The following is a 22,456-nucleotide window of genomic DNA, read 5'->3' as shown; positions in this document are numbered from 1 at the left end:
AAGATTGCTCTGATTCCAAGAAAAGGCTCGGGGAATTTCTACTGCTCCCCCAGCATAGGCCCCTGGCTATCCCTCCTGTTTTAGATATTTTGTATGATGTGTACGCAGAAGCCACTCTTAATCCGGATTCTTTACCTCCAGCCCCTGTTAAACCAGACAGGTATTACCGGGTCCCTGATTCTCACCAGTTTCTTTATAAAAGCCATACTGCTGACCCAGAAACAATTTCACAGGGTCCCAAGGGAATAAAGGCCTCTACTGCTAAAAACACTTCACCTTCAGAGAGAGAGATTCCAGAGCATTAGAAAGGTGGGGGAAAAAGGTGTATACATCTGCCACTTAAGCCATGGGGGCTTTAAACTGTCAATTTCATATGTTAAAGTACCAACAGTTTTTGTTCTCAGATGAAAAGCAAAATGACAAACAGAACAACCAGATTTGAAAGAGTTACAGGATTTGTTGCATGGAGCAGAGCAAGTGGGTAAACATACCTTGCAGTGTGGTTTTGATGCTTTAGAGGCCTCATGCAGAACTGCTGTCACGGGTCTGTCATACGTAGACATGCTTGGCTCAGAGCAAACCTTACCAGATCATGTCAAAGCAAAGTTATTAGATGCACCACTTCAAAAAGATGTATTGTTTGGTGTTTAAAGCTGAGGAGGTACTAAAGAAAATGGAGGAAAAAGCGAAATCTATGCAAACAGTGAAAGATTTCTTGCAGGTGCAACCTCCACGCTTCAGTAGAAACTGGCCTTCAAAAAATTGGTCCTTTCCAGCCACGGACAGACCTCAAAGGGGCAGATAGACGCCCAAGGGGTAGAGGACAACCTCAAGGATCTTAGAGGTAGACAGTGGCAAGCACCAACCCCAAGAGGTGGAGAAGATAGATCAGTCATTTAGAAAACAGACACAGACTTCCCCCCTATGCCTGCCAAGCAAAGCTATAATGGCAGCACCTTTTGGGCGGAAAACTGGCATTATTTTCAAAAAACTGGCACATTGTTACAAAAGACAAATGGATTCTGGACATTATAGACAGAGGCTACAGGTTCCACTTTCACACCCTTCCAAAAATGAGAGGCTTGCCAAACCTGCCACAAAATCAAAGGGCAGAGGCACAAAGACAAATTTCCACTCTCATGGATATGAAAGCGATTCAATAGGTACCTGCAAAAGAACAAGGTCAAGGTTTTTATTCCAGACTATTCCTGGTACCAAGGAAGGACAAAGATTGGAGACCCATCTTAGACCTATCCATCCTAAACACATCTACAGGTGTCAAAATTCAAGATGCTCACATTACAGCAGCTTCTTCCCATGCTGGGCAAGGAGTCTTGGCTGGTAACATTGGACCTCAAGGAGGCATACCTGCATGTCCCTATCAGACAAGATTGCAGAAGATACCTCATATTTCTTGCAGGTTCAACCCATTACCAATTCTCTGCATTGCCCTTTGGCTCATCTACTGCGCCCAGAGTGTTTACGAAATGCCTGGCATCAGTAATTGCCTTCTGCAGACAACAAGGAATACAAATCTACCCATATCTGGACGACTGCCTGATCCAAGCGGACAGCAAGGACCTTCTGTTGCAGCATCTGGCATTTGTAATAAAACTTTTAAACTACCTGGGATACACAGTGAACAAAAAGAAATCAAAATTAATACCTTCTCAACAGATAATTTTCCTGGGTACCAGCTTAAATACAACCACCCAGATGGCCTACCTCACGCCAGACAAACAAGGGCAACTGTCTCAATACTTAAACAAAATGGCAACTTTCACCAGACTAACTGCAGGGAAAGTCCTGCAGGCTCTGGGATTCATGGCATCTTGCATCCTACTAATAACATAACATGTGCAAAGCTGCATATGAGGAAACTACAATGGTACCTAAAAAACCTATGGTCTCAACACAGCCACAGCTTGGAAACAATTATACCACTCATTCCATGCCTTCAAAAGGAATTTTTGTGGTGGGCTCAAGCATGCCAAAGAAATACAGGTCTCCCTTTTTGTTTACCTCAAGCAACTCAAATCATCACAATGGACGCCTCAGACTACGCCTGGGGAGCACACATGGAAGATCAGTGCTTTCAGGGAAAATGGTTCCAAAAAGGGAAGTGCCTACACATCAACCAAAAGGAGATGCTAGCCATGCAAAATGCTCTTATGACCTTCAAAGACCTACTGCATCCAGGCCAGCTATTGATAAGGACAGACAACACCACAGTCATGTGGTACATAAACAGGGGGGAACTCATTCATACCCCCTGTGCAGGCAAGCCATGACCCTGTGGAACACAGCACTGGAATTACAAATTCAACTACAGGCACAATTCCTGCCAGGGAAGGAAAACATACTGGCAGACAGCTTAAGCAGAAATATGACAGGCCCTCACGAATGGAAGTTGCATCCTCAAGTCTTCTCAAAGAACTCTGGCATGGGGACAGCCAGACCTAGATCTATTTGCTACCCACAGAAATCACCAGTTGGAAAAATTTTGTTCAAGGACCTATCATCCACAGGCCTGGAAAGTGGACGCACTCTTTCAATTGGACAACATTGACAGTCTATGCCTTCCCGCTTCTTCCTCTACTGACCAAAGTTCTATTAAAAGCCAGAGCAGAGAGGCCACAAATGATTCTCAATGCTCCAGACTGGCCACAACAGTACTGGTATCCTCTCCTAAAGAGCCTGACACACACTCACCACCATGGATCCTACCTCTAGTTCCTCTTCTGTTGTCCCAGCACTATTACAAAACCCTTCACAGCCAGCTCAAAACCCTAAATCTAGCTGCATGGAGAATACCTTAATTTCCCAACAGACTCTTCTCTCCAAGGAGGTGCAGGATGTCATCTTGGAGGCCAGACGACCCTCTTCTGGAAAAGCTTACTCCGCCAAATGGAAACAATATTGTTCCTGGAATCAAGAAAAGAGCCAGAATCCTTGGGTAATAAATATACCTCAAATTTTACAGTACCTAGCTGAGATGTTACAGTGGCCTTTCCTTCTCCTCCAAGATCCACACTTCAGCCATTTCTACACAATACAATACAGATTCTCATGTATTATCACATCCTCTATTAAGGCAGTTCCTCACAGGGGCAAAAAATATAAATCCCCCACGGAAACCACCAGTCCCAGCTTGGGACCTCAACTTCGTATTGGAAAAGCTGACCCTGCCTCCCTTTGAGTCGGCTTCTTCAACAGAGCTACAAAACTTGTTGTGGAAAACAGCCTTCCTTCTGGCTATTACCTCAGCACGCAGGGTTTTGGAACTACAGGCCCTCATGGCTGTGCAACCATTCATCATTTTCCATCAGGACAGAGTTTCCTTACGAACCAACCCTACCTTCATGCCAAAGGTAGTATCCAGTGTAGCTTTGAATCAGACTATTCATTTACCTACCTTTTATCCAAATCCACAGAACAAAGTGGAGAGACTACTACATTCCTTGGACATTCACAGACAACTTCATTATTACTTGGACAGAACAAAGTCATTCAGGAAATCTGAGCAGCTCTTTGTGTCCTATGCTACAGGTGCTCAAGGAAAAGCTATTTCCAAACAGACATTTTCAAAATGGATAGCCCACTGCATATGCTTTTGTTTTTCATTTCATGGAAAATCTGTGCCTGTATACATCAGATCCCACTCCACCAGGGCTACAGCTATCTCTGCAGCTTTCCTCAGGGGGGTCCCTACCAAGGACATTTTGGAAGCAGCTACTTGGAGTTCAGTGCACACTTTCTCCAAGCACTACCACCTTCCACTATACTCAAAATGTAGAGTGGGCTTTGCCACAGCAATCCTGCAGGGCATCCTCACCCCTCCTAGTTCCACTTGGTGCCTACTACCCTTACTTAGCTTTGGGATTCTACCAATCTGTAATGACTGCAGCTGTATGCACGATGAACATAGTACAGTTTTGTACCTACCGTAAATGTAGATGTTAGAGTGCTCATACAGCTGCAGTCCAGGTTACCCTCCCTCCATCCCCTCTTAGGACAGGCTTTAGGACAAACACCTTTATCATATAACCTATCTGGGGTATTCTTTTATGGTGTATTTGCTTGCAACTACTTTTTTTTTTATTTATCTATATTGCATGTTTGCTTAATTTTATGTTTTGCTTTCCTTCTGGGGGCACCTGACATCTGGGGCAAGAAAAACTGAAGAAAATGGCGTCGGCTGCCACTTTTATACCCCTGCCGCACTGAAGTCAGGGAAGAAGCGACGACAACCGACGCCGCACCTAGACTTCGGAATTCGGCCAACCGAGGGACCCGCCTGACGACAGGATAACCCATCTGTAATGACTGCAGCTGTATGAGCACTCTAACATCTACTTTTATGGTAGGTACAAAACTGTACTTTACCCTCACTCCAGCCCCCTGACTTCTCTTGACTTTTACCTTTTTTCCTTGTTTGGCGCATATTGTATCATGTGTATTTGCTTTTTGCTGGGGGTGTTTCAAGGCCATTACCTTTTTCTACCAGTTCCAAGGTAAAACTTTGCAGGGATCTGTTAATGCCCACTCCACAAGAGCTATAGCCCTCTTCAGGAGCATTTTTAAGGGACTAGACACTAACACCATTCTTGAAGCTGCTACCTAGTCATCAGTACACACTTTCACCAAACACTACAAGCTGGACCATATCTTTAGTGCCAGATCAGGATTTGCCAGGGCTGTCCTCCTTGGATTCCTGGAGAGCTCTACCAGACCACCACCCCATTCTTAGTGAGCTGTGGCACCCGCCCATATGTGGAATACTGCAGCATATTAATAGGACATAGAAAAGTTGTGTAAAATCTTACTATAACCATAGATGTCCTCTTCCATGTTGGCAGTATTCCTTCCCACCCTCATTCTCCTCCTGTCAGGTTGAACTTGCTCCTCCGGGTGGCACTGGACAAGTTATGCCCATTTAGGACTGGCTCCAATTGGGGCTTCTGTTCTGAGGGCTGGTGCTTGCTGATGTCACTTTTAAGGCCCACGTTCCTATCAGCCACATCAGATGTCCGACACAGTAGGAAGGACTGAAAAACTTTGGAATACTGGCCGGATGCATGCAATAGAAGAGTAAACCCATATGTGGAATACTGCAACATGGAAGAGGCCATCTATGGTTTTGGTAAGATTTTACACAACTTTTCTTTCTCATCTTAGATGTTGCATTTCATGTCTTGCACTGCACTTCACTTGCATTGAATTGGTTGATGTCCATTGTTCAGATACAACTTTACCATGATCAGAAATCCATTCATAATCCCTGTCAGAATGGCAGATAACAGGATTGGCATATCTTTAATTTCCAGAGCCTGTGAGAATTTCATAAAAGATTGTTTATTTTGGATGTATATTTGATGGTGAAGCTGGTTATTGAGTTGGACTTGTTTATTGTACAAAACTCAGTCTCTGTTGTACATGCTTTCCAGTGATTGAGTTGTTAGTAGGTGTTGATTTTTTCATTGTACTTAAAATGTCCCACCTATCTGAGAAGTGCTACAGGATTTTTTACATCTGCGTTAGCAGTCGCTCAGTCCAAGTGAACCATGATTTACAATCTCCTGTAAAGTGACAGTATTGAAAGGTGAAACTAAGCACTTAATGTGTAGAAAAAAGCCACATTCTCATCTTCCTAGCATCCAAAGTGAATATGCTGTTGGACGCCTAATTCTTGAACGTTTTGCAACAAGCAGCTTGTTTGCCGTTTAATCATTTACTTGTGCTTTCATGGCAGGAATTGTCTCAACCAAGTTAGAGCTAGCAGAATAACGTGCAAAGATCTTGGGAGAAAGAATTAAGTTGTTGGAGATCATTTTGTTTTTTTACAAAAGCAAAATATGGTAGCAAGTTTTGATTAGTAAGCATGCATTGGTTGTGTTTATTCATTTCCTGAAGAAAAATAGAATGCTGCCAGGATGCTGTTTCTGAGATAAGACATAGGTTCATAGATTAGTACTAGGCTAACTGCCCCTGTGGGCCATTTTAAGCTTAGCCAATTACCCCATGTGAGGATTGAACCCTGCACCTTATGTCTGTAAGGTGAACACCTTAACCATTATGCCAGCCCCCTCCCCCATTCTTTTTTATATTAAAATGGGAAGTTAAATGTACTATATTCAACTATCTTTTCATGCAGGTTGGTGCTGGTGCTATTGGCTGTGAGCTTCTAAAGAACTTTGCAATGATGGGACTGGCCTGTGGAGAAGGTGGAGATATTACTGTGACTGATATGGACACCATTGAAAAATCCAATCTTAATAGACAGTTCCTTTTCCGGCCTTGGGATGTTACGGTAAGAAAATGATAAAGCAGGTCTTTGCTTTTGTGATGCTGCATATATATGCCTTTAATGTTTAATTATCTACAGTGAATTTACTGCAGAAGTCACACTATCAAAATATTGTAATGTTTTCTTCTCTGATCTAGTGTAAAATTCTTTTCGTTATCAGTCTCCTTAAGTGTTGGCTGTATCATTGCCTTTACTATTACAGTAGATGACAAATTAATGTAGCTTCAGTATTCACCAGTATTTGAGTGCTGGTTATTTTAATCTGGTATGATTGTTTTTATTTTTTTTTGTCAAATACATTTTTTTTTTATTTACTTAGTGTACACATGGCAAAGACAATAAAAATATCCAAAGGGGACTAGCATCATTATTGAAATATTGTATATGAACTTATGACCTTTTCAGTGAGTATTAAGGGTATTGGGCTAGTCTGAATGTATAGCTGGTGAATGGGAAAGTATCTCTGATTTAAGTACTCTTAAGGTGGTAAGTGTAACAGTTTTGAATTGTGTGTGAGGTGTTCCGCATACATTTTGTACTTTTGAGTTGTGCTTTGTTGTGCATAACTGAAGAAAGATACCATTCTGAACTATTTTTTCTCCTTGTCAAGCTATTTACTCATTTGTGATGGCCCTTAAACAACTGCAGTCGCAAATGAACAGCATATGAATGTAAGCATTTTATATATTTTTTTTTGGTAGTGGGGCAAGGCCAAGACCCCCTGGCACCCCAAAGTATGAAGAACTGTTTCCCACACCCCAGCTATTAGTGTACCAAGTCCAAAATCACACCTACACCAGGAAAAAAGTACTTGATCCACCGATATTTCAATAAAGCCTAGTAATCTTACCCAAATTGCGCACAAGAGTGCTAACCATTAGTAGTTCATGAACAACGCTGTCTTCTCCTGTTTTGGGAGAAGGCAATAAAGTTCAGTGTTGGGAGTATTCACTAGTGGGTATACCCTTCTTCCGATCAGCTTGTCCAGCCAGGTTTTCAAAGCTTTTGCAGTCCCAGAAGGCGCATCGGACGTCTGACATGTTGACAGGTACGTGGGCTATAAATGTGATGTCTGCATGCATCGGCCCTAAGAACTTATCAGCTGCCAGCCGTACGCCAGGTGTCCCTGCTACTTGTGGATATTGGATCAGTTTCGGATAAAGAAGTACCCCTTTGGGGATTATTTCAGTCCTTTTTTGTAGTACTATAGTCTGTTAATGTCCGGTAAGAGCAAGTGCAACTGTGGTCGCCAAATTCCCCATAAAGACACCCACGACCAGTGTTTCTTTTTTGTTTGGTCAGGGATCATGATTATAAAATCTGTGCCATTTGTAAGTCGTTCATTCCTAAGACCCTTCGTCGCCAACTTCAGGCACTCTACTTATACCTTGAAAACCAACGCCTTACACAGATCGCTTTCACTTTGGAAGCTGCCTCCAATGCCCCATCCGAACGACCCAGTAAGAGGGCCGAACCCAGATGGCCGTCTACTTCTCCTGCACCTCCCTCCGCTGATTCTCATTATGTAGCCGTCGTTAGCTTTGTTGAGGAACTGGCATCCGCAAGTTCGGATTAAGCGGGTACCTATCCAGAGGCCGCACAATCCAGAGCGGACAACATATCTGGGGAGGATTCCGATACCAGGGGGGAACCAGTAACAGAGATGGGTGCTTTGGACCAGGTCTCCGCCATTCCTTCTGTGACTTCTGGTCCTACCGCCAGCCAGACCCCGGCTAGGCCTACCAAGAAGAAACAAAAGACTAGGCATATTCCACCAACCCTGGAAGCCTTGCCTGACTGGCAGGCCTTCAGCCACAGCCTCTACACTGTCTTTCTGGCCCTTTGGCCTACTGCAGACCTTCCTTCTGCTGCTCCACCTCTTCTCAGCCAAGGCCTCTCCTGCTTGAGAAAACACCAAGCCACCCTGCAGAGGAGGAAATGCCAGACTCCTGAGAAGACTCCTTGTCCTACCCTTCACAGATTTATTCCCCTCTGGGGTTTGGAATCCCTGGGAGAAGCTTCTGCAGAACCTGACTCTCCTGTGGAAGACCTTGCTGTCAGGGACACAGTCTTGTGAAAGAACATTTTAAGTGGGATTGCTCAGACATGTCTGAGGCCCAAAAAAGATTCTATGGCTTGATCCAGATGGAACCTCCTAACCCGGCACCTATTCCACCTGTCCAGCCTGCCTTCTTGGTGCTTTTTCTGCAACATGCTTGAATCCAGATTCCCAGCCACCTTGCCCCTAGAAGGGCAGACAAATTATTATAGGGCACCTGATGCAGAGGAATTCCTATTCAAGTGCCCCCCAGCAGTCCCTGTTACTATTTCTGTTGCTACTGATAGGGCTACCAAGCTTCTCCCTACTACCATTGTCCTGCCTGCAGATAGACAGCAAGGCCATGGAGAGGTGGGGAAAGAAGATTTACACTTTTTTTCATCTGGCTTTTAGGGCTACGAATTACGAATCACACATCACACATGGCCAAATACTCTGGCTTTACTAGGCAAAGCCTCTAAATATCTCCGTGATATCCCTGACTCTGCTGCAAAGGCATCCCTGTCTTCCTTGCTCGGACTCATCTTTCAAGTTGATAAGTACTCTCTCAGGTGTGCCTGTGATGCTGCTTAGTCCTCTGCCAGGTCAGCTGCATCTGTTGCTGTGTTGAGTAGATACTCCTGGCTGTGTCTACTGCCCCTCTCGGATTACTTCAAGGCCAAATTCTTGAATGCACCCTTGGGATCACTCTGCCCTTTGTGGCACCAAGGTGGCTGACGTTTTCCAGGTAACTCCAACAAAAAGGGAAAGAACTCCAAGACTTAAAGCATCTCCTTTTTTCTCCCGTCCCAAAGTTCCAGAAAAACTACCCAGCTAAGACACAAATTCATAAGGAAAACTTCTAGACCCTCTGCCCCCTCCAGGTCTGGAAGACCCCACAGGAGACCGTCTACTCAGCGTAGGACTCCTCCTACAACTGCCCAGAGACCTCCCTTTCCAGAAAGGGCATGCAGTGTCTGACTGACTGACTTTCTTCTCCCACCTCATCCCACCATACCGCTATCTTCCCATCTCTCACTGCCTCCCTGCATGGATCCTAGTGACATCCGACAAATGGGTTTTGACCATCCTGAAGGAGGTTGCATCATGTCTTGGATCTCTCCTCCTTCAAGAATTCCTATCCCTCTTCCACCCCCCTGTCAAGGGTCTATTCTATCTGACGTCCTAAACGAGCTGTTACTCAAAGGCACCATAGAACTTGCCCCCCCCCCCGCCCCCCAGCTCGAGGGAAAGGCTTCTACTCCAGAAACTTTTCCAGTCTTACCCTCTTCATGAAGTTCCACTCCTTCAGGATAATACTTCCCATTCTCTTTCTCCTCCTCCCCCCACTGCCTTCATGTTGACCCTGGACATCAAGGAGGGCTACCTGCAATTCCCCAAAAAAGCATCCTCCAGGAAATTCCTCAGATTCAAAGCAGGCTCCTCTCATTTTCAGTTCTGTGCCTTGCCTTTAGGACTGTCCACTGCACCAAGGGTATTTACAGAATGCCTAGTCCTAGTTTATTGCTTACTGCAGGACAAGAGGAGTGCAAATTTTCCCTTATCTAGATGACTACCTCATTCAAGCAGTTGACAAACCCTCCCTTCCCACACAAAGGAGCTCCTGCTGCAGTCTCTTTGGTTCCCTCATAAACTTCCCCAAACCCCATCTAAATCCTACACAGGAGATTGTCTTCCTAGGATGCAGAATCAGGACAGACCTCAGGATGGGCTTCCTACCAGAGAAAAAGTACATCTGAAGTAGTTAACTTCATTTGTCCATCAACCTGTGGGTTATCGGATCCATATTTGATCCGAGCTGGCAGCTTCCAACAGCTAAGATCCGAGCTCCAGGCTCCTCCCCCTTACCCATAATCCCCTGCTATCCCTTCCTGACCTCAGATCTAGTTTGCCGCGGTTCTCTCAGCAGCTTGATTGAGCTTCCAGGCGTGGTGGTTGTCGAATTTGTGAGAAATAAAATCTCCTTTTTCTTGGTTTTAAACAGATTTTTGTGTGTGTGGATTTAGCATAGTTCCCCAGTAGCATTAACGTTTTCTTAACCTGGTGTTTAGTTATCTTTTTAGTGTTATTCCCTCCCCCTCGTGTGCACGTTAAGGTGTGTGGTTTTGGGGCCTAGCGGGTGTGTTTTTTTGTAGGTATGGCAGAGGCACTCAAAACATTCTTTTCAAAGTGTACCAAGTGTGGCCATAAGCTGTCCCCAGCAGATGGCCACACTCGGTGGGTTTTATGCCTTGCTGTTGAAAATCTTTCCACCGGCTGCACTATTTGCGCAGCGTTCAACCCCAGGGCCCTCAAGGACCGAAGGTCGAAGCTGATTCTGGCGGGACTTCTGCCCCCGGACCCGGCTTCGTCCTCCAGTCCCTCCGTGGCACCTGTCACGGCAGCGCCACCTGCTATTCCCCTTCCCCTGGCCCAGGACAACCTCCCACCTTGGGCCAAGAGGAGAAGGAAGCTAGAACGGAACCGGGAAAAGCACCACAAGCAGCTGGCTGAAGCTTCTGCATTGGCCCAGCCAGCCAAACGGGTTTCTCCTCCCAGGGCCTCCGAGTCTTCTCATTCCCGGCTCCGTTCACCCCGCTTTTCGCCAGAGGAGGAGGAGACCCGGTCGCCTTCGAGGTCACCGAGGCGGCACTCCCGGCCCAACTTGGCCTCATCTAGGTCTACCCGGAGTTTGTCCGATGCAGGCTTGGACCGGATGATGCATAGGTTCCATCAGGCCCAGCTGCAGATGGGAGTGCTCCTGCCTCCCCTCCGGGAGCTCGACCCCCGATTGCTCCTTCTCTGACCGACTACCAGGGTTCGTAGCCGGGGTATCGTCTGAGCCGGGGGACTGTCGGCACCGATGGCATCTTCAAGTCTCTCTGGTCCCTTTTCTTCGGATCCAAGCTCTCTGAGCCGAGAGCTGAGCTTCAGATCTGGAGGTGTCAGTATGGCTTCGGCTCCGTTTCGGTCGGAGCATACTGGCTTTTCGGATCCGACCGCGTCGGCGCCGACTCCGATCCACACGTCGGATACGAGGGAGGGTCTGCTCTTGGATCCTAGGGAGAGCAGCTCTCCTTCGGCGTTCAATGTCATGGAGAGGGTTTTGTCGAGGGATTCCAGGCCCCCGGCTCCACCCTGCACTCCCTCTCAGACGGGTCCACCTTCTATCACCCGGCCCCAGGGACAGCCTGCACAGATGTCCCAGATAGTTCCCTTGCTGGAACAGGATGTGGTTGGTGAAGCCTCTTTGGACAGCTCCCCCCGAGGAGGTCCCTCACAAACACAAGTGCAAGAGGAGGCACTTGGACTCCCCTGAGTCCTTGACAGAGGACACAGACTTGGAGGAAGGGGAAGGTTCCCCAAGGTCACCCCCCCCCCCGAAGACGTCTCCTTCGGAGACATCATGGAGATGCTTCGGATCAGAGGGGGGTGGTCTGCCCAAAAACCTTCCTCTGACGAGTCTGTTTCTGGAGGCTTTTGAAGCAGGCCTGTCTACCTCTTGGGTGTCCCCTCCCGCCGATCCCCTGGTAGACCTGATTACTACCAGGGCATGGAAGGAACCGGACACTGTGGAGCCCATTCCGAAGAGGCCAGGCAAAATTCTCAGTACCCCTTCGGACAAGTCATTTTGGAGCAAGGGGAGCCCTGGTAGATGCCATGTTGGTGGCGGCCGCCACCAAAAGGGACCTGGCCCAGGAGAGTCCCTCAGTCCATCCTCCAGACAATGAGTCTCGGACGATGGACCGTCTGGGGAAGCGGGTGTTCACTTCAGCCACCTTTTCTGTGAGGTCGCTGAATTATATGGCACACATGATATGGCTCCAGCGGGATCTTATCAAAGTATACGCTGGGTCGCCCCCAGAGTCCATGTCGGCAGAGGACATGAAAGTGTACTCTACCCGAATGGCCACACTCAAATCCATCTCCAGTACATCTATGCGGTTACTATCCCATGCCATGGAAGGAGCCGCTAGAGCTAGCGGAGCGGGCATCATCCTACGGCAACAGGCGTGGCTCCGTCATTGTGATTTTGCAGAACCCTTTAAGGCATCATTTGCAAATGCCCCGTTTGGTTCTGTCCTTTTTGGCAAGACTGTACGCGATACACTGGTCCAGAGTGAGAAAGACAGGAAGACGTTGTCTGCCGTCTGAGTCTGCTTCGCTGCTCCCCAGAGGTCCTTCTCCAGGAACTAAAAGGGACAGAAGATGATGTGGTTCCGGAAGTCTGAACAGTCCCGTTTCGCTCCGGACCCCTCGTCCTTCGGAGGCAGAAGAGGACAGGGTGGATGCCGCCCTAGAGGCAGAGGGGGCCAGAAGAACTTTGGGTCCAGCAAGGGGTTACCCGACTGCTCCACTCTGGAGGCAGTCGGCGGGGCATTTCTCGAGGCACCTGGCAGCTTGGGAGTCCATTACAACAGATCACTGGGTGCTTCAGATCATATCCAGAGGCTACAAGATCCCCTTTCTCAATCCCCCTCTCAGTTCCCGAAGCCTCCCCGATGTCCCACCCAATCAAAGGGAGGTGCCAGCCGAGGAAATACTCCAGCTGCTAGAAAAAAAGAGCAATCCAGCATGTCCCCCCAGACCAGTCCGGATCAGGCTTTTACTCCAGGTTCTTCTTGGTGCCAAAAAAAGACGGGGGACCTAAGACCAATCCTCGACCTGTCCTTCCTAAACCTGTCAGTAGCCAAAGAAAAGTTCCGAATGGTCACCCTTCAATCCATTCTTCCCCTTCTGCAGGAGAACGACTGGATGTGCTCCATAGACCTCAAGGATGCATACTACCACATTTTGATGGACAAGACTATTCAGGAGGTTTCTCCGCTTCCAGCTTTGAGCCAGCCATTACCAATTCAGGTTCCTTCCCTTTGGTCTCACCACAGCCCCCATGGTGTTCACCAAAGTGTTAACTGTTGAAGCGGCCCACCTGGGACTCCAGGGAATTCAGGTCTTTCCATACCTGGACGACTGGCTCCTGACCGCCCCCACCAGGCATCTACTATGCACTGCCAGGGATTAGTTTCTCCATCTAGCTCCCCGGCTGAGGATCACGATCAACATCGAGAAATCTTCCCGTCTTCCAACTCAAATCCTAGATTTCATCGGAGCCAGATTGAACACAAACCAGCTTCTAGCCTTATTTACTCCGAACCGGCTACTAACTCTGAAACTCCACGTACTGGCCCCTCTACAATCCCCAGCTCCCCCTGCGGAATTGGTCCTGAGGGCTCTAGGCTCGATGGCGGCAACCATCAACCTACTACCCATGGCGCGCTTAAACATGAGAGTTCTTCAATGGACTTTGCAAGTCCAGTGGTCCTTCCTGTGACATCCCCCGAGCTTCCCCGTTCCTCTCAGCAGGGTGTGCAGGAATGCCCTCTTATGGTGGCTCCACTCCCCGGACCTCCAGAAGGGGCGCCCCTTCTCTGTGTCCCCTCTAGCCACAGTGACCACGGACACCTCTCGCCTCTGGTGGGGGGGGGGGGGCACTGCTTGGGCAGGACCGCCCAAGGCACGTGGAACCATTCGGAGACCTCATTGAATATCAATGTCCTAGAGATGAGAGCGGTGCTTTTGGCGTTGCAAGCACTTCAGAGCCTTCTTCCCTTTGGGACAATTGCGATCCAGACAGACATGTCGGTAGTCTGGTATATCAACAAACAAGGGGGAACCAGGTCCTATCCACTTTGTCTGGAGGCCATGAGAGTGTGGGAATGGGTGATGTCCACCAACCGCTTTCTCATAGCGACGCACATTCCGGGATGGTCCAACATCTTGGCAGACTGAGTCGAACCATCCTCTCACCGTACGAGTGGTCTCTGAACCCCAGAGTAGCGAAGCAGTTCTTCTCCAAATGGGGTCAACCTCGTTGCGATCTTTTCGCCTCTCCTTCGAATGCAAAGTGCAACGACTACTTCGCTGTAATTCCCCCACCCGGGGAATCCCCCAGAGACGCTCTGGTGCATGTTTGGCCACCCGGTCTACTTTATGCTTACCCTACTCTGCCCATGATGTTAAGTTTTTACAGAAATCCAGACAGTTGGGGAGCAGAATAATCCTCATTGCCCCATTCTGGCCTCGTCAAGCTTGGTTTCCCATATCTATGGTCTCATCTAGTGAATCTCCCATGGATTGGTAGATCCCATCCCGGATCTGATCTCTCACCCATCAGGCCTGTCAACCCCGAATCTGGACAACCTCAAGCTCACAGCTTGGTTGATCCAGTTCCAGTGATAGCTAGGACTCCCGGTATCTCGTCCCCTGTTAAGGCTATTCTAGTAGCCGCTCACAAGCCATCTCCTAGAAGAATTTATAATAGCAAATGGAAGCATTTTTCTATTTGGGCGGAGCATCAGAACATGGATCCCTTTACAGCTCCGTTGCCAGCAGTATTAGATTCTGTCAGGATTATTCGACCAAGGTGCTAGCTCTTCTACGGTCAAAGTCCAGTTGGCTGCAATTTCTCATGTTGGCAGTGATCTCGGCCCTTTGACTTCGTCCAAATTATGTAAGACCTTCCTAAAAGGCACTTACCTACTAAAACCTCCTGTTAAAGCTGCAGTCTCTCCTTGGGATTTAACTCTTGTACTTCAGTCTCTAACAGCTCCTCCCTTTGAGCCTGCAACTTCGGTGGATCTGAAATACTTATCTTGGAAGACAGTTTTTCTTGTTGCCATAACTTCGGCCAGAAGGGACTCTGAGCTTCAAGCCCTTTGCGCCAAGCCACCGTATTTGATTTTTCACAAAGATAGTCTCACTCAGGACCAATCCCTCTTTTCTGCCCAAAACTGCTTCGGAGTCTAATATCAACCAATCTATTAATTTACCAGTCTTCTTTCCAAATTATCAGAACAAAGGTGAATACAAATTGCACTCTCTAGACGTACATAGGCAACTAAGATTCTATTTGCACAGGACAGCTGATCACAGGAAATCAGACCAGCTTTTTGTATCCTTTGCTAAATCCTCTTTGGGAAAACCTGTATCAAGTCACATTGTCCAGATGGATTTCCCACTGTATTCTTTTGGCATATGAGAGTTCTGGCCGGCCTGCACATCAAGGAGTCCGTGCCCATTCTACTCTGTAGATTTCTTTCTCTGCTGCTTTTTGATCTAGGGTGTCGTTGGATGACATTTTGTTCAGCAGCCACTTGGGCTTCATCTCATACATTTATAAACCATTACAAGTTGGATATTTTTTCCAGAGGGAGAGCATCCCTTGGCTCTGCACTGCTCCGGAACATTCTTCCATGAGGACCTCCCAAGAATTGGGTAGCTGGGGACTTTGTCCCATAGGTTGATGGACAAATGAAGTTAACTACTTCAGATTAAGAAGTTATGTACTCACCATAACGTTCCATCTGAGTAGGTAAACTTCATTTGTCAGCAACCGTCCCTCCCTCCGTCCCCCTAACCTATATGGATGTTCAAAGGACTCCTGCTTTTATGGCGGATTGTCTCTAAGTTAGAGTATGGAGGTGGTTCTTGGTATCTTATGGTTTATGGATAAGCAAACTCGATATGAGGTCAAGAAGGGATAGCCGGGGATTATGGGTAAGGGGGAGGAGCTTGGAGCTCGGATCTTAGCTGTTGGAAGCTGCTGGCTCAGATCCGATATGGATCCGATAATCCATAGGTTGCTGACAAATGAAGTTTACCTACTCGGATGGAACGTTATGGTGAGTACATAACTTATTTCTTTGAGCCACCATCTACAATCTGCCCTCCTCTCACCCATCCTGACTGCGAGGGAATTCCTCAGACTCCTTGGGGACTTGGCAGCCTTTTTTCCCATGCTACCCCTGGCAAGGCTACACACGAGGAAAATGCATTGTTATCTGCGCTTGGTATGGACGCAGCACTCGCACCCTCAAGTTTAAGATCCCACTCCTCCCCTGCCTCCACCAAGAACTGAAGTGGTGGTTGGCCCAGGTTGCCCAGAACCCAGGCCTCCCTCTGCAAATGTCCTCCCCTTCCTAAATCATGCACACAGATGTGTAAGATCTGGGCTGGGGAGCGACTCTGGACACAAGAATGGAGCAAGGTTTGTGGACAGACAAACACAAACATTGGCACATTAATATCAAAGAAATGTCGGCCATTCTTTTTGCCCTGCAAGCCCTTCCAGCCTTTCTTCAGACAGGGCACCCTGAAGATCTTTACCAACAATACCACAGTGATGTGGTACTTGAACAAGCAAGGAGGGATGAAGTCCTACCTCCTCTGCAGGCTTAGCTCTACAGGTATGGGATCTGGCCATCTCCCAGGGGATCTCCCTCCAGGCAGCCTACATCCCATCACAACACAATAGTCGGGCAGACTCACTAAGCAGAACCACCTCAGACAGTCACGAATGGATGCTGTCAAGCGATGTTTTCCTAGATCTGAGCCACAGGTGGGGTATTCCACAGATCTGATTTTCTTCATGTTTTACTGTTGCAGTCATCACACTTGGGTTCTCTGCCTGCAGGTAGCCCTCAGTCAGCCTGAATACCAGAGACTTAGTATTTCTGCATTGGATGCTGTCTCTCCAGGACTGACAGCAGGTCGTCAGGGGTATAAAAACAGGCAGCCGCCGCCATTACATCAGTGTTTCTTGCTGAGGAGCCCGAAGCAGTTAGCAAGTGCCGGTTGGCCGCTACCTGAATTTTCGTTTGCGAATTTAATAATCCTGAAGTCTTCTAAAGCTAAGTACCCCATTGGAGATCCTTTTTTCTTGCTCTAACCGATGTCAGAAAATATTAACAATTTTCTTGCCTGTGGAAAGCGAATACCTCGCAGAGGTTTTCATTTTTACTGCGTCGCCTGTTTAGGTCCAGACCATGACATCCCTCGCTGTCGGTTTTGTGCCTTATTTAACGCCCAAACCATTCGTCAGGCTCTCTGTTGCTACATTATTTCATTCTCTATGTCCATATTTTGAAATGACTTCGGTAAGCCATCTGACTACTGATATTCCAAAAAAAGTAAAGATAAAGACAGACCGCTTAGGCCCAGAACTGCGGACAATGCTTCCGTTAAGCTAGTCACCAGTCTGTCTGTACTCAGTGAGGTGTTTTCGCAGCTCCTGATGCCCGCTTCAGTGGATTCGCAGGCCTCTACCGAGACCAATTTGGAGTGAGTTATGCAGCGACACTGTTCATCAACTATGGAACCTGCTGATGTCTCTACCTTAGATGGGTCCGGCGCCACTGAACAGGCACCAGCTTCTGAGGCAGTTATTCGCTCAACTGATGTTCGACTCAGACTTCTTTTTTTAACCAAAACTGCCGAGTTTCTTAGGCGCAGAGTACGCACTACGCCTAGGAAAACCGACGAAAGCGCATGCACCTGCTCCCATACCACCAAAACAAATGCTTATAATAGATGAAGACCTTATTACGCTGTTTAGGAGAAGTCAGCCTTCCCCTGCTAAGACAGTCCAGTCCCCTTCAGCTTCTACAGACCAGGAGTCCGATGACTCTGAAATTTCTGATGAAGACATGCCCTTATCTTCCTATGAAGATTCGGATGCAGAGCAATTCATTCCCTCTGCCTCCCTTCCAGAGGATTTCTGATGTTCATCGTGCATACAGCTGCATTCATAACAGATGGGTTCTCCTGCCGTCAGGCGGGTCCTCGGTCGGCCGAATTCCAAAGTCTAGGTCCGGCGTCGGTTGTCACTTCTTCCCTGACGTCAGTGCGACAAGGGTATAAAAGAACCAGCCGACGCCATTTTCTTCCGTCTTTCTTGCCGCGCGGTGCCCGAAGCAGAAGCAGTTCGCAAGTGCCGGTCGGCCAGCTCCTGAAATTATGAAAATTTTGAAACCGAAGTCTTCTTGAAAGCTAAGTACCCCGTTGGGGAAACTTTTCTTGCCTCAGACCGATGTCAGACAAAGTTAATAATTGTATTTCATGTGGGAAGCAAATACCGCACAAGGATTTCCATTCCCTCTGTATACCTTGTTTAGGCCCAGACCACGACGTTTCGGTCTGTCGCTTTTGTGCTACATTCAACAAACGCACCATTAAGCGTCGGGCGGAGTTCGCCCAGCATTATTTTGGAAAAACATTTAACTATATTATGTCGTCGGATACTCCAACTCCAGTTTTGTCTAAAAAACGCAAAGATAAGGACCGACACACGAGGTCCGCAGCCTCTACCGACACCACGCCAAAGGCTACACGTGGTCCGGTTTTCAGCGAGGCGCCTACGCAGCCCCTGACTACCGACAACACTTCATTGGCGGTGTCTCCTGTGCCCGAGGTCGCAGGCTCCTCGGCCCACACCCCCGACTACAGATACCGAAGCCACTCTTGGCATTGAACCTCAAAATGTGGACAGGTCTACCTCCACTCAAGGTGTCTTCAGACCTTCCTCTTCTTTCTCCATCAAGACTTTCACTAAGTCTAAAGCAGCCATGCACTCTGAGACAAGCTACACAGGAGCCCATCTCCAGGCTCCATGTCTAAAAAGCAGATGCTTAAAATGGCTGAGGATTTAATTACGCTTATCAGGGGTTCTCAACCCCCACCGGACAAAAGGCCCAGAATGGAGGAAGAATCCCCCTCCTCTGATCAGGCTCCATTATTTCAGAGCACTCTGATGATCAGGAACATTCTTACTCCCCTTTTGAAGACTCTGATGCGGAGGAGTCCATTCCTTCTGTACCCCCCCCAGAGGATTACTCATTTGGGGAAACTTTGTATACTTTAAGGGAACACTTCCACTGGGAAGGCCAAGATTATTAAGATTCCAAGAAAAGGCTTAGGGAATTTCTCTTACTACCTCAGCACAGGCCTCTGGCTATACCTCCTGTCTTCGACATCCTAGATGTTTACTCTGAGGCCTGCCTTAACCCGGACTCTCTGCCTCCAGCCCCAGTTAAGCCTGATGGGTACTACAGGGTTCCTGACTCTCACCAATTTCTATACAAAAGCCATGCTGCTGACCCAGAAACCATCTCACTGGGCCCCAAGGGAATTGAGGCCTCCACTGCTAAAAATCCTTTACCTTCCGAGAGAGATTCCAGATCCTTAGAAAGGTGGGGGAAAAAGGTATATACCTCGGCTACCTTAACCATGAGGGCCTTAAACTGTCAGTTCCATATGGTAAAATACCAACAGTTTTTGTTACCACAATTGAAATGTAAAATGTCACAACCTGAACAACCAGACTTGGAGTTGCAGGATTTGATGCATAGTGCAGAACAAGTGGGTAAGCATACCTTACAATGTGGTTTTGATGCTTTAGAGGCCTCATGTAGAGCTGCTGTTACAGTATCTGTCATACGTAGACATGCCTGGCTCAAGGAACAAACCTTGCCTGATCATGTCAAAGCTAAATTACTAGATGCCCCTCTTCAAAAGGATGTATTATTTGGTGCTAATGCTGAGGAGGTATTAAGGAAAATGGAGGAAAAGGCTAAATCAATGCAAACTGTGAAAGATTTTCTACAGGTACAACCCCCACGCTTCAGTAGAAATAGGCCTTCCAAAAATTGGTCCTTTCCAGCCACGGACAGACCCCAAAGAGGCAGATACAGGCGCCCGAGGGGCAGAGTACAATCCCAAGGATCGTTTAGAGGCAGACAATGGCACGCTCCTACACAAAGAGGTGGTGAGGATAACTCACAATCATTCAGAAAGTAAGCCCAATGACTTTCCCCTTTGCATGCCAAGCAAGACTCAAATGGCAGCCCCCTTAGGAGGAAAGCTGGCATTATTTTCAAAGAATTGGCATATTGTCACAAAAGACAAATGGATCCTGGACATTATAAACAGAGGCTACAGATTCCATTTTCACACCCTTCCAAAAATGAGAGGCATGCCAAGCCTGCCACACAATCAAAGGGCAGAGGCACAAAGGCAAATTACAGATCTCATAGACATGAGAGCTATTCAAGAGATCTACGCACGAACAAGGTCAAGGTTTTTATTCCAGGCTATTCCTGGTACCAAGGAAGGGAAAATATTGGAGACCTATTTTGGACCGGTCCATCCTAAACACATTTCTACTCGTACCAAAATTCAAGATGCTCACTCTACAGCAACTTCTTCCCATGCTGGGCAAAGAGTCTTGGCCGGTAACATTGGACCTCAAGGAGGCATACCTGCATGTCCCAATCAGACAAAATTGCAGAAGATACCTCAGATTTCTTGCAGGTTCAACCCATTATCAATTCTCTGCATTGCCCTTTGTCTTATCTACTGCGCCCAGAGTATTCACGAAATGCCTGGCATTAGTAATTGCCTACTGCAGACTTCAAGGGATACAAATATACCCTTATTTGGACGACTGCCTGATCCAAGCGGACAACAAGCACATTCTTCTGAAACATCTGGCTTATGTAATAATGTTGTTGAGCTCTCTGGGATACACAGTCAACAAAAAGAAATCAAGGCTAATACCCTCTCTGAAGATAATTTTCCTGGGTGCCAACTTGGACACAAACACCCAGATGGCCTACCTCACGCCAGAGAAGCAGGGGCAACTAACTCAATACTTTAGAGCACTAGCAAATTGCACCAGGCTGACTGCAAGGAAAATCCTGCAGGCTCTGGGAATCATGGCATCTTGCATCTTACTAATCCCATGTGCAAAGCTGCATATGAGGAAACTTCAATGGTACCTGAAAAACATATGGTCTCAACACAGCCACAGTTTGGAAACAATAATACCACTTAATTCCATGTCTGCAAAAGGAATTTCTGTGGTGGGCTCAAGCATGCCAAACAAACACAGGTCTTCCATTCAGCAAGCCTCAAGCAAATCAAGTCATCACAACAGACGCCTCGGACTACGCCTGGCGGGCGCACATGACAGATCGGTGCATTCAGGGCAAATGGTCCCAAAAAGAAAAGCACCTTCACATCAATCAAAAGGAAATGCTAGCAGTAATAAATGCTATTATAGCTTTCAAGGACCTTCTGCAACCAGGTCAACTATTGATAAGAACGGACAACACCACAGTTGTGGTACATAAACAGACAGGGAGGAACACATTCATATACCCCCTATGCAGACTGGCCATATCACTTTGGAACATGGCCATGGACTTGCACATCGAACTACAAGCGCAGTACTTGCCAGGCAAGGAAAACACGCTGGCAGACAACCTAAGCAGAAATATGACAGTTCCACACGAATGGAAGTTGCATCCAAAAGTTTACAGAAATAATCCAAGCATGGGGAAGGCCAGACATCGATCTCTTTGCCTCCCACAAAAATCACCAATTGACAAAATTCTACTCAAGGATTTTCCATCCAAAGGACTTGGAGAGTGGACGTTCTCTCTTTCAGTTGGACATCAATGACAGTTTATGCCTTCCCACCTCTTCCTCTGCTGCCCAAAGTTCTATTGAAAACCAGAGCAGACAGACCAAAGATGATTCTCATTGCTCCGGACTGGCCAAGACAACACTGGTGCCCACTCCTGAGAAGCCTGACTCATTCCCCACCATGGACCCTGCCTCTAATGCCACCTCTTCTGACTCAGCACAGCTTCAAATCTCTTCACAGCCAGCTAAAAACACTCAATCTAGCCGCATGGAAGATTCCTTAGCATCACAACAGACCCTACTCTCCAAGGAGGTGCAGGATGTCATTTTGGAGGCCAGAAGGCCGTCGACTAGAAAAGCTTACTCCTCAAAATGGAAACTGTTTTGTGTCTGGAATGAGAAAAAGGGTCAGGATCCTGGAAAACTGAATTTACCTCAAATACTACAGTATTTAGCTGAGCTGCTAAGCAGTGGACTTTCATTCTCCTCCATCAAAATCCATGCCTCAGCCATTTCTGCAGAATACAACACTGATCCTCCCTTATTCTCTCACCCTCTCTTAAGACAGTTCCTCAGAGGGGCTAAGAATCTAAGACCCCCAAGAAAACAACCAATACCTGCTTGGGATCTCAATTTCATTCTGGAAAAACTGACCTTGCCTCCCTTTGAGCCAGCTGCCTCATCAGATTTGCAATATTTGTCCTGGAAAACAGCTTTCCTTCTGGCTATTACCTCAGCTCGTAGAGTTTCAGAACTACAAGCTCTCATGGCTGTGCAGCCTTTTATCATCTTCCATCAGGACAGAGTTTCCTTACGAACCAACCCGTCCTTTATGCCTAAAATGGTAT

General features: G+C 47.3%; 1 protein-coding gene across 1 annotated transcript in view; it reads left to right on the top strand.

Annotated features, from left to right (window-relative positions):
• Window positions 1-22,456, top strand: part of UBA1 (ubiquitin like modifier activating enzyme 1) — a 2,903,587-nt gene that overhangs the window by 1,661,449 nt on the left and 1,219,682 nt on the right. The window contains exon 23 of the mRNA XM_044080725.1: window positions 6,155-6,310. Coding sequence (XP_043936660.1) covers window positions 6,155-6,310 — 156 coding nt within the window. The remainder of the gene's footprint in view (window positions 1-6,154; window positions 6,311-22,456) is intronic.

The sequence above is a fragment of the Protopterus annectens genome, chromosome 8.part0, assembly GCF_019279795.1.
Source record: "Protopterus annectens isolate FY-2018-M chromosome 8.part0, PAN1.0, whole genome shotgun sequence".
NCBI classification, from domain to species: Eukaryota; Metazoa; Chordata; order Ceratodontiformes; family Protopteridae; genus Protopterus; species Protopterus annectens.
The sequence above is the reverse complement of the archived record's forward strand: the minus strand, read 5'-3'. Positions and strand labels throughout refer to the sequence as shown.